The 12,384-nt window shown below is 41.9% G+C and overlaps 1 protein-coding gene across 1 annotated transcript; it reads right to left on the reverse strand.

Annotated features, from left to right (window-relative positions):
• Positions 1–8,688: 8,688 nt before the first annotated feature.
• On the reverse strand, positions 8,689–10,820 carry LOC9636118 (glutathione S-transferase T1). Its single transcript, XM_024671719.1, has 8 exons — positions 10,741–10,820; positions 10,605–10,678; positions 10,492–10,552; positions 10,384–10,437; positions 10,252–10,331; positions 9,984–10,189; positions 8,904–9,131; positions 8,689–8,715 (listed from the first exon to the last, which is right to left on the reverse strand). Exons 1-8 carry the CDS (start codon positions 10,818–10,820, stop codon positions 8,689–8,691), a joined length of 810 nt encoding a protein of 269 aa, XP_024527487.1.
• Positions 10,821–12,384: the final 1,564 nt, after the last annotated feature.

The following is a 12,384-nucleotide window of genomic DNA, read 5'->3' on the forward strand; positions in this document are numbered from 1 at the left end:
GTACTGCCTACAAATGAAACTTCATCAGCATCAGACTGGATCTAGTTGACAGAATGGTCACTGAAAGTCTTAGCATCTGATTCTTGGGTCGTAGGCTGGGCAAAGGGTTTCCACATGGGTTATGAAGGTAAGAATGAAACTGAATCAGAATAACTACTATGTAAGCTTAAGAGTGTGATTCTCAGATTTGGGCATGCTTAAGCAGAGCCATTTTTTAAAACATCTCAAAGTATATTTTCCCATCGGAGAAAGTGACGACATCACATCATGACATCACTAATCTCATTAGATGAGGATCAGATTTATGCTTAAATTTAGGATAAAAGATGACACTTAGCAAAGAAACTTTGAAGACAAGGTCCTTTGGCTTGGCTTGTGGCTCTACTTTTCTACCATAACATCACATTCTCTACTCACCACCACAACGCGCATTGGGACAGGTTCTAGTGGAAGCCAAGAGACTCAGACCTCGTCCTCAAAGTTCCTTTGCTAAGTGTCAATCCTTTTATCATCCTTGAGATCATTGTGATATACATCCCTGGTGGCTTCCCTGATTATCATTGGGTATCTGGGCAATGCTAGACTCCAATCAAGTTCATCAAAATTGATCTAACTGTTATCGTGAGCATCTCAAAGTTCCTTTGCTTGGTGTCATCCTTTATCCGGTGACTATCATCCTTGAGATCATTGGGGGATCATTGTGATGTACATCCCTGGTGGCCGATTATCATTGGCATCATCTGCAAGTATCTGTATGTAGACACCAATCAAGTTCATTAAAGTTGATCTCGTGAGCCTCAAGAATTATCAATCTTCCGTGATTATCTTTGGCAGTTGCATTTTCCTAGTGCTGGGTGCACTGGTTAATATCCTTAAGTCGGTGGTTTAACATGAAATTTAATTATGTTCGCATCATGTTCCCACCAGACCAAGCAGAATTTTAGGAATCGTACAATGGATGTAGTCCGAACCAAGTCTGCCATCAAAGGTGGCCACCCATGATGCTCTCGTATGTCGAGTTCGTTCTTTGGGAAATAGGAGTAAAAGTTTGAAGTTGCATATTTCTTTACTGTATTTACACAGAATTGGAGAGTTGGCTGATCTTCTTGGAGTGACGCTCTCTCCAGGAGGTGTAGTTCGGCCTGCTCTTGGAGCCAAAAGTTCTGCACCGCAGTCCTCGTCCAGATCGTCAGGGACTCGGCCAATCCTGCTGCCAGGTGGCCTTTGCATTCGGCAGAAACAAGGAATTGGTTTTGGTCACCAAAAATGCCAGCGTACTAGAATCAGTCTGCTCTGGGTATAGAAAACCAGGACAGCCATTCCAGAACTAAAATGGTCTAAATGGACGAGGCAGTGTGAGAAGTGCAAAAGATTGGCTATTCGAAAGAGGGTACTGCTTTGGAGAATTAAGCTGCTGCAAACAGTTACTTTGGAACAGTAATACAAACAGCACCTCTGTAAAGATTAGACTTTAACCCCCCCCTTACTTGGCTACCCCCTTGCCACGCTCACTCCTCGCTCCCTCTGTGGCACTTTGTGTCACGCCTGAGTCCTAAATGTTTAACGACTAAAATTAAATTAGTAACGTTAAAATTTAATTAGTAGATGTTGTTAACAGGTACATTAACGACTATAATTTTGTATAATTTATAAGTATATAACCTACACTTGGTTTAGATTTTTTCTCATGTTCCTTTTTATATTTTCTTTCTTATTTTTATCATTCTCTTTTGTATATAGGAATATATAAATCATTCTTACTTTTTCTGTTCTTATTGAGAGAATTAATAATAAAACAATCTTTAATTTATAGTAATGAAGTGGTTATGCAAATCCAAATAAGCAAATGGGGCCCACCCTAAATAAAAAGGGTGCTGAATTGTGCATTCTACCTGAAAATGCCATGGTTGACTTCAGTGTTCAGGGTTAGACAAGACGAGCACCAGATAGATTGACAGGTAGCCTTTTTGTTCCACGCGCAACAGCATTGCACTATACCCAGACATGGCAACTCATCACGGACCTGGGCGAGCAGGCAGCAGGAGAACGTGGACATTAGTTGTAGCACACCTGATTATGACGAGTACACCTGCAAAGTCGTCAGGAATATCAAGCTCTTGGACTTTGTTACAAAAGCAGACCATGTTGTATTATGAAACGGTGTTGTGTTATTGTTGATACATGGTAAAATATATGGGTTTATTGTGACGATCCATGGCGGCATCTGGATCACTCACGTGGCTGTGTGCTGACGTGGTCTCGTTCACTCCTCCTCAAGGCCAACGTCTAAAGTCAGCCCAAGAGCCTTCGTTCAAAGTTAGCTGGTTAGTCCCTACCACGTACCTCATAATACGTTTCAAAAGCCTGCCAGTGTGCTGTGGAGGGATGGTCCAGGTACTTCGCCACTGTTCCCACAGCATACACAAGGTCAGGCCAAGTGGAGATTACCAGGTAGATCAGGCTGCCGACCATAGAGCGATAGACTGCTCTAGATGCTTTCTCCTCCTTGGGAGATTGATCAAGGTACTCTCCACTCTCAGCAGATAATTTCGTGCCTGCATCCATGAGCAAGGGCATACCTCTGGAGCACGTTGGAAACATATTTTGCCTGGCTTAGCTCCAGAGTGCCTCGCTCCCTGTTGTGCGTCACCTCAGAAATGTAACTCACCAAGGTCTTTCAATCTATTTTCGTGTACCATTGGCGTGGCGACTGCTTGAGTCCGTAGAGAGCTTTGTTAAGCTTGCAAACGAGGTGTTCTTCTCCAGGCTGGATAAAACCAGGAGGCTGAGCCACATACACCTCTTCATCGATGACGCTGTTAAGGAATGCAGTACAAACGTCAAGTTGAAGCTCGAGATCCAATTCTGCAGCTAAGATACGAATGGTTGTGAGTTTCACCACAAGGCTGTAAGTCTCCGTGTAGTCCAGCTCATGAACTTGAGAAAATCCGCATGCCACAAATCTCACCTTGTAGCGCTCAATGCTTCCATCGGTGTTGTATTTTTTCTTAAACAACCACTTGGATGAGACAAGCTTTCTTCGAGCTGGAAGTTCAACCAGCGACCAAGTGTTGTTTTTCTGGAGAGAATCATACTCCTCCTGCTGGCTGCCTGCCAGTGCTCAGCTTCTGGTTCGTGTAGAGCCGCCTAGGGACTGATGGAGCCGTCATAGCCCAGAAGTAGGCATGCTTTCCTGTAGGCATCACCTCCTTGGCCTTAAGAGATGGTTTCACGACACGACCCGAGCGTGTCACCGGCTGGAGGAGGTGGTAGCTTGGGAATGCGGAGGAGTGGTGGCATCTTGATATAGCTCGTCGCCAACGAACAGGTCAGCCACGAGCCTGGAAAGATCTGGCCGTTCCAGGTCGGTGGTGCTTGAGGATGTGGCCTGTGGAGTTGTCAAGGAAGAGAAGTACCGTGAGCAGCTCCTCCTGCCAGATCGCCTCCTCTGGGCGCTCCTTCAGCAACTCCTGGCTCTGCATCGGCTGGATTGTCTGGGTGGAGATGCCAAAATCTCAGAAAGATCCACGAGAGGTGGTGGAGAAACAGGAGGGAGTCTCTGGGTATCTCGATAAAGATGAGCTTCATCAAACACCACATCTCGGCTCACCATAGGCTTTTATCTATGCATTTCTCGCTCTTGGGATCCAACTTCTAATGATGCCCTAATGTCCCTGTCCCTGTAGAGAGTCTCAGCTCGTCTACCAGAAGCTACTGGATGGCCAGTATCGTCAAAGATGGTGCATCTGTCTGTGTTGAGAAGCCTTGATCTGCTAGTACACCAGCTGAGAACACTGTCTGTCCTGCTTCTAGTACGTAGTAGACCTGGTTCACAAGCTTCTCAGCTCCACTCTCCAACTTTATGATGACCGTGCCTTCCACTGTTAAGGGGCGTTTGTCTCTTACAAAAACTTGCTTCTCCTGCTCCAATGGCTGGTACTTGTGGAAAGCTATCTTCAACTGTGTGAGGTGCATCAAGGCTCCAAAATCCATCTAGAGCACTTCGGCTTTGGACACAGTGGATGAAGATGAAGCAAGCGTCATCATCAGCATCGTGTCAGGTTGGCATAAAAGAAGAGCTTCTTTCAGCGCGAGCTTTCTCTGCGGCTTTCTTGATCCAGCATTCACGCTCCACGTGGTCAGCTTTGCCGCAGTAGCTACATGGGCCCTTGCGTTTTTTATTGGTTGCAAATCCAGGGCTGGGAGAAGGGCCTTTTTGTCCTCGAACAGGGCCATCTCGTTTCTTCCCACCCGATTGCTTTCCCATGATCAAGGCCTGCTCCACCCGAGCAGCCTGAGAGCTGTGACATGAAATCCGCATAGAGATGAATCCCTCTGGTGCCGCAGCGTCGCCATCGCCATCATCTCTCATTCTCTATCAAAATATTTCGAGATAGAATTAAAAACCCTCACGGCTATGGTGTCGCTAGGAAATATTTCCACCCCAGCCACGATCAATCCCACTCGCTACGCTGCTGCTGCCGGATCGAGCAAACACCAATGCAAGCTTCCATCGCCGCGAGGGATGAACTGCTAGGGCTCATCTCTGATGGCCTTTTTAATTAGAGAAATGATCAAGCGCAATCTAGATTCTGTCCTCCAGACTCCAAAATCTGCGAAGGGTTTCTGCCCAAGGACGAATCTCGAGCATTGAGACTGCGGGCAATCTGACATCATGTTTAAGATTAGTAGAGTTTTATTTCGTTGTTTATTTTAAACTTTATCGGACAGGTTAATAGAGTAATGCAAGAACGGACTTAAGGATATTGACCAGTGCACCCAGCACTAGGAAAATGCAGACAGAAGCATAGCATCGGTTGTGGGTAGTGGCGTTGCTGCCACTTATCATGCCTAGTAGTAGTAGTTGTTCGCAGCAGCTTAATTCTCCAGAGCAGTACTTTCTTTTGAATAGTCACTCTTTTGCACTTCTCACACTGCCTCGTCCATTTAGACCATTTTAGTTCCGGAATGGCTGTCCTGGTTTTCTATTCCCAGAGCAGACTGATTCAAGGGATAGTTCGCTGACATTTTTGGTGACCAAAACCAATTCCTTGATTCTGCCGAATGCAAAGGCCACCTGGCCTGGTGGGAACATGATGCGAACATAAAATACTTAAATTTCATGATACAGTTTTAATAGAGTAATCCCAGCACCGACTCAAGGATATTAACCAGTGCACCCAGCACTAGGAAAATGCAACTGCCAAAGATAATCACGGAAGATTGATAATTCCTGAGGCTCACGAGATCAACTTTAATGAACTTGATTGGTGTCTACATACAGATACTTGCAGATGATGCCAATGATAATCGGCCACCAACATCACAATGATCCCCCAATGATCTCAAGGATGATAATCACTGGATAAAGGATGACACCAAGCAAAGGAACTTTGAGATGCTCACGATAACAGTTAGATCAATTTTGATGAACTTGATTGGAGTCTCACTATAATGGCATTGCCCAGACACCCAACGATAATCAGGCAAGGGAAGCCACCAGGGATGTGTATCACAATGATCTCAAGGATGATAATCATCAGATAAAGGATTGACACTTAGCAAAGGAACTTTGAGGACAAGGTCTGAGTCTCTTGGCTTTCACTAGGACCCGTCCCAATGCGCGCTGTGGTGGCGAGTAGAGAATGTGATGTTGTGGTTGTGGCTTCACCCTAAACCAGTGAAGCCACAAGCCAAGGCAAAGAACCTTGTCTTCAAAGTTTCCTTCACACTATCCAAGAAATATTAGAAAATTAAATTGAAGAAAATGGCAAAATCAAGCATAACATTCGTTCTGACATTTTCTTGCCTCATCCTTGCGAGTGTTGTTCATGTTTCAGCGTTAGACAGTGATGTTAGTGGAGACCTCTCTGGTATAGTATATATAACTTGGTCTAAAGTTATGTTTGACTCTTTGTCTATGAAAATCTTGTTGTATCCAAATCAGCTGGACATGCATTGCAACAAAGTCGTCGTCCACGTCAGATTTCACACTAAAGCTAAGATTCCTCTCGTGGTCATGGACTCGGTTCTGCCGCCATGTGCCTTTGACTTGGTGGCAACGTCACCAAGAAGGCCAGCACACTCTCACTTGAATCAATTCGCTCACCAGGGCAGCCATTCAGAACTCAAGGTGAAAGACACAGAGCTGCAACCAAGTAGTATTTATGGGACAGACTAATATACTACTAGGCATGATCACGTGACGCAAGCGGCACAATGCCGCTACCCAAAACAGATGCTGTGGTAGTGGCCATAGCGGAAAGCCATGCAGTGCTTGGAGAGACTGAAGAATGGCACAAGCACTTCCGGCACAAACAACACCACCGTAAAGACTCATCAGTCTCGCCGCTGCTGACCCGGCACTGATCCCCACCACCCCGAAACCCATAGCTCGATGCCCACAGAATCTATGACCAGCCCTCCAGCCAAAACAGCAGCAATCGCCAACAGCATCTTGTTGAACAAAAGAAAACACCTCGTGCTGATGGTGAACAGCGCTTTCAGGTCATCTCCTTGAAACCCGAGGGTGTAAAGATTCAGTCTCATAGATTTTTCAGACCACTCTGCCGATGTGGATTGAAGACTCTCTTGTTGGACTGCTGGCTTCTGGCTTTAAAGATTGTATAAATTTAATTAGAAACGTAAGATTTCCCCTAACATTTAGTCAGAAACGTCATAGCTTCAACATAAGCCTATATAAAAAAGTTTGGTAGAATTTGTAGAGTATAACATGTTTGCACATAAGGGGTGATGCTATCTACCTACTCTTCCTTTACTCACTCTCAAGCTTGAGCAGCCCTTTGCTCCTTCGTTCATATGTTGTGCCTCAGATTGATAACTAAGCAACATTAGGTGATTAAATCGAGCATGATGTTCATGCATGCCTCCTCCTTGCGAGTTTTTTTTTTTCATGTTTCAGCCATGGTGGAGACATCTTTGGTATGGCAAACTTGCTTTCTAAAGCTTGCGTCGTATCCAGTGGGGAAAAGAGTTTCCACAAGGGTTATGAGGTAAGAATGCATCTGAATCAGAACAACTATGTAGGTTTAAGAGTGTGATCCAAACCTTGAACAGAGTCATTTTTTAAAACATCTGAAAGTATATTTTCCCATTGGAGAAAGTGACGACATCACTTCCCGCAGCATCACGACGTCACTAATCTCATTTGGTTTCCTAGGATCAGATTTATGCTCAAATTTAGGATAAAAGATGACACTTAGCGAGTCATGCCTTTAAATACTCGACAAATCACTAAATATGGTTCTTTGTTTATAATTAGTTACAAAACTATACCAAACTTTTAAGCCACCTGTAAAGTAAATCAGGACTTTTGCAATGAGTATATCTTAAATATTTCATTATATCTCATGTAATCGCTTTTCAAAATAGGAGAACAGCCGAATATACTCTTCCAGTTATAGGATTCAGTTATAGTTCCACAAGAAAGTGAGAATTGTTGACGTCACACTTAGGTATTTTCAAAGGGCATGTCTGTCCTTACAAGGGGACTAAGTTGCTGTAGCAGCTGCGAGGGGCTAGCTGAAGGCTGGCAGAACTGAATCTATCTATAGCTAGCATAAGCATGTGTAGATGTCAAGAAAAATTTGGCATTGTCAATATAGGTCTAAACGGTGGTTTATTTTATGTAAAGCTAAACTTCTCACCCTTGGATTTCCTAGTTGAAAAAGAAATGAATTTCCAGTTTAAAAAACACAGTTAATTCAAGATTTGTTTTATTTTAAACATTGTGCATTTTATCAGAGCTTAATAGAGTAATCCCAGGACCGACTGAAGGATATTAACCAGTGCACTCAGCACAAGGAAAATGCAACTGTTTGGAGTAACAAGGATAATCACACTCTGCAGAAGCTTGATAGTTGTAATGAGGCTCACAATAACAGTTAGATCAACTTTGATGAACTTGATTGGAGTCCACACAGGAATGGCATTGCCCAGATACTTGCAAATGACGCCAATGATAATTGGGCAAGGAAAGCCACCAGGGATGTAAATCACAATGATCTCAAGGATGATAATCACCGGATAAAGGATGACACATAGCAAAGGAACTTTGAGGACGAGGTCCTTTAGACTGGCTATAACTTGAGTGACTAATTCAAGTACTTTGTCAACTACATCCAGTGGGACACCAATGTCTGATGCTGATGAAGTTTCATTTGTGGGAAGTACCCCCTTTAGAGACCTCATAGTGCCTTGCCAGAACGATTTAAGAGTTAACAAACAAAACTTTAGACCAAGTTATGGCATACCAGAGAGGTCTCCACTAACATCAGCTGAAACATGAAGAACACTAGCAAGGAGGAGGCATGCAAGTGGGAGAATAAACACAATGTTTGATTTTGCCATTTCTTCGATTTAATCTGCTTAGATAGTGTGAGTTATCAATCTGAGGGACATTCATGCCTTTAAATACTCGACAAATCACACCAAACTTTTAGGCCACCCATAAGCAGGACTTTCGCGATGAGTACTGTGATTTCATCTCAAGCTCCAAAAGTCCGCTTCGTCTATCCAATCATAGGGAAAGTATCCTCGAATATCCTTGGCCAGCCGAATATGCTCGTCCAGATATACGTTAATAGATCGCTCCAATTATTTGTACTGGTAAAATCTGTAAAAACTTACCAGCCTTTACCCAAGGGAGGGACTGGTAAACTCCAGGTATCACTTCGAAGAAGCGCGCCAGTAAACCTATTGCCAGAAGAACATATCAAAGGAAATCACCACTGGAGTGGAATTCCACTCTCTTGTCCGAGACAACTTCCATCGTGGACGCCACCACGAACGCGGTGGAAATTTATGACATTGTTTAATCGATTCTCGCCCCGCATAGAACAAGAGCCTAGATTTCATTCCTGTGGTCTTTATTCTTCTTTCACCTGGAGAATGTCGCCAGCGCGAGTGCCAAATAGAGGCGCCTTGTCCACGATGAAGAGCTGCTCCTTCTCGGTCGTCCACAGCATCCTCCACGTCCCTGAGAGGCGCGAATCGGTGGTGATTCCATCCGAGCTCGCCAACTCGGCAGCGAGCGCCTCAAATGCGCGAAGAATCCTCTCTTTTCTCCTCTTGTCCTTCTGGCTTCTCAGCCCTCTCTCATCGTGAGATCTCTAAAGGAGGTACTTCCTAGAAATGGAACTTCATCAGACATTGGTGTCCCACTGGATGTAGTTGACAAGTACTTCGAATAGTCACTCAAGGTATAGCCAGTCTAAAGGACCTCGTCCTATGTGTCATCCTTTATATGGTGATTATCATCCTTGAGATCATTGTGATCCTTGCCCAATTATCATTGGCGTCATTTGCAAGTATCTGAGCAATGCCATTCATGTGTGGACTCCAATCAAGTTCATCAAAGTTGATCTAACTGTTATTGTGAGCCTCACCACAACTATCAAGCTTCTGCAGAGTGTGATTATTCTTGTTGCTCAGGGCAGTTGCATTTTCCTTGTGCTGGGTGATATCCTTCAGTTGATGCTAGCATTACTCTATTAAGCTCTGATAAAATGCACAATAACAACCAAATAAATCTTTAATTAACTGATTTTTCTAAAATTAAAATTGCAAATATCGTTAAATATGTTGTTTTAAGTCTTTGCCCTTTTCCGACTAACGCCACTAAACTGGAGAATCATCATTAGCTTTATTTGGTTTTTTCCCACAGATTTGGAGTCTCTTCCACCAGAATCGTCCAAGCACAATCACATGAAAGGCGATTATTGTTGTCCCTTTTATTGTTTTGACAAACAAATTGCTGTTCGCCTATGATTTGTTTTGAAATGCTCTAATAAGGGAGTCATGGACATCGGTAAAATGTGGTGAGAGGGTCTCCTTCACATTGCCTAACCATTTTCTTATCTTTTTTTTGGAGTCCAAGAAGGACAAATACTTCTCCTCCCCCAAGAGCTGACACAAAACAAGTAAGAAGACTAGGTGGTAGAAAAGGAAGTAAAGATAATTACCTCTAGCTCCATAATCTCACAGGAAAGGATCAAATCGGCAACACTTGGCTGAGATGAACCTCCCAGAAAGTTGGTATTTCCATCCAGCCATATGTCCTCAATGTTTGAGAGAGCAGATTGCAGAGTTTTCTCTGCATCTGCAATTGCCTTGGTGTCTTTTGGAGCACCATTCATGGGAAATATAACTTCTGCCAAGAACAAGCCAGCTGCAAAGGGCGTGTCCAAATCTTACGGTTAATCGGATTCATAGAATCAAATATTTACTTACTTGCACCCCGGCGAAGATTTCCATGGTGCCAGTCTAAAATACTGTCGATCTGAGCTCTCTGCTGTGGATCTGATGGATACCTGATCCAAAACAAAAGCAGATTTCATTAGGGACTTTTTAGTATAAACCTACCAGTTATCAGGAACTCCAGGACAGGTTCCAGCAAGGTATTTCAGAATTGCATGGCTGCAAAGTCTACTTGTAAGTCTGATCAAGCTATAATAGTAGGTTTCAAGAGACCTTTCAAAGAGCTTAAATCCATTCTCCACAATTGCTGGAACTTGGCCCATGGGATTGATTGCTAGAAAAATGAAAGAAGTCCTCATGAAACAAGAAAAAAGATGGTACCTTACCTTTAAACTCAGTCGTCTTGTGCTCTCCCTTCAAAATGTCAAGGTGATGAACCTCTGCTTCTATGTTGTTCAGTCTATATGCACACACAAAAGTTTATCATGGAAAACTTTGGAGCAAAGAAAAGAATTGAACTACTTGCAAAAGATAATAATTGCTCGTGATGGCTGTGAGATGATGTTAACATAGAGATGGAGATCCTTCTTGCCTTGCTCCATTTTTACTTGTGATCCTTTTTTCTAACTCTCGCCTATAAGAACTACTCTCTTTGGTGAGGCCGCTGTCCCTGGGCATAGGTGGCAACGACACAAGAAAGATAAACACAATCGATAAGAAACAACTGTTTCTTAGGGTGGAGCATATCTCCAACTTTATGCTTAGATTCTATTTTGCTTCAAACATTAATTCCTATCACCCTATATTTAAAAGATGCTTGAATATTCTAGGATATTTAATGGTTGTGATTCATTTAGATTAATCTGTATTATAACTTATAAATATATTTATAATTTATAAGCTTTCCTAAAAACTTCTTAATTATTGTACCATCTTATGGATGGTATGCAATAAGATTAATCTTGTATTTATAAATTATAAACATGTTTATATTTATAAAATTTGGCCTCACAATTATGCACATTTTAGGCTTAAGATGAATTCTATAATTGATGCTCTAACACTCTAGTACTAAGAGTAAAGTTAGACCATAAACATTTACAATATAATTATTATAAATTTAAAAAGATGCATACATGGTTATATAGAAAATTCATTGTAGAGTATAATAAGGTCACTAGTCAATGCAAGTTTGAAACTCTCACCAAATCATTCTAATATATGACCATTATGGCCACAAATATGTGATGAATACTGATTTGGCTTCATATTGACTTCTCTTCTACTTGAATCACATATTGATCAATTAAATTAATAAATAATATAAACATGAATAACACTAATATTAATCACACTAAGTGATGCTATGTATAAGTTTTATAAAATTTAGATATTCAGTTACAAAAGCGGTAAACTTAGAAAATGGCTTAGCTTATTTTAGTATATTTTGTTTCAGCCTTAGTTTCTGTACACATAAATCAAGAATGTTCAGATATATTTTTGACACACTACATTCATAAATGTGATTGTCATTACACACTGTTTAGAGGAAAGTGTTGATAGTGTATTGAGAGGATCTTCCACACATGCTATTGTGGATTCACATTTGGCTTCAGCAAGTGACTATTGTGGTTGTGAATCACATGCTAAGACAACCAAGAGGAGATGTTATTTGAAAAATAACAAAAGGAATTTTGTTATTTTATGTTGCATTTATATGTCCTCTCTAGCTGTGAATAACAATTTTAAATTTTAGAATAACTTTTTTAATAAAGCCACACATATGGTAGAACAGAGTGGCTAACATATGTTAAGATCCACACATGCTAGCAAGTTCTTAATGCAAATACCAAACTAACTAGCAGACTCTCCTTATAAGTGATGTAGCTTCAACATTTCATCTAGCATATCAACTCTATTAGAGTATCTCATAAAATCTTGATAAAAACCATTAAACATAAGTTGAATAATGGTTGTTAACAGTATTGTAAGATTCACAAACCAAAATGTTGCAACACTTTATAAATATGGGGAAAGTAGAGAGAGAGAGAGAGAGAGAGAGAGAGAGAGAGAGAGAGAGAGAGAGTGGGGGGGGGGGGGGAAGATCTTACACATAAATGTTAAAGAGATATTAGATTGTAAGTAACCCAATATAGAGGGAAAAAG

This window comes from Selaginella moellendorffii, unplaced genomic scaffold (genome assembly GCF_000143415.4).
Source record: "Selaginella moellendorffii unplaced genomic scaffold, v1.0 SELMOscaffold_8, whole genome shotgun sequence".
Taxonomy (NCBI): Eukaryota; Viridiplantae; Streptophyta; class Lycopodiopsida; order Selaginellales; family Selaginellaceae; genus Selaginella; species Selaginella moellendorffii.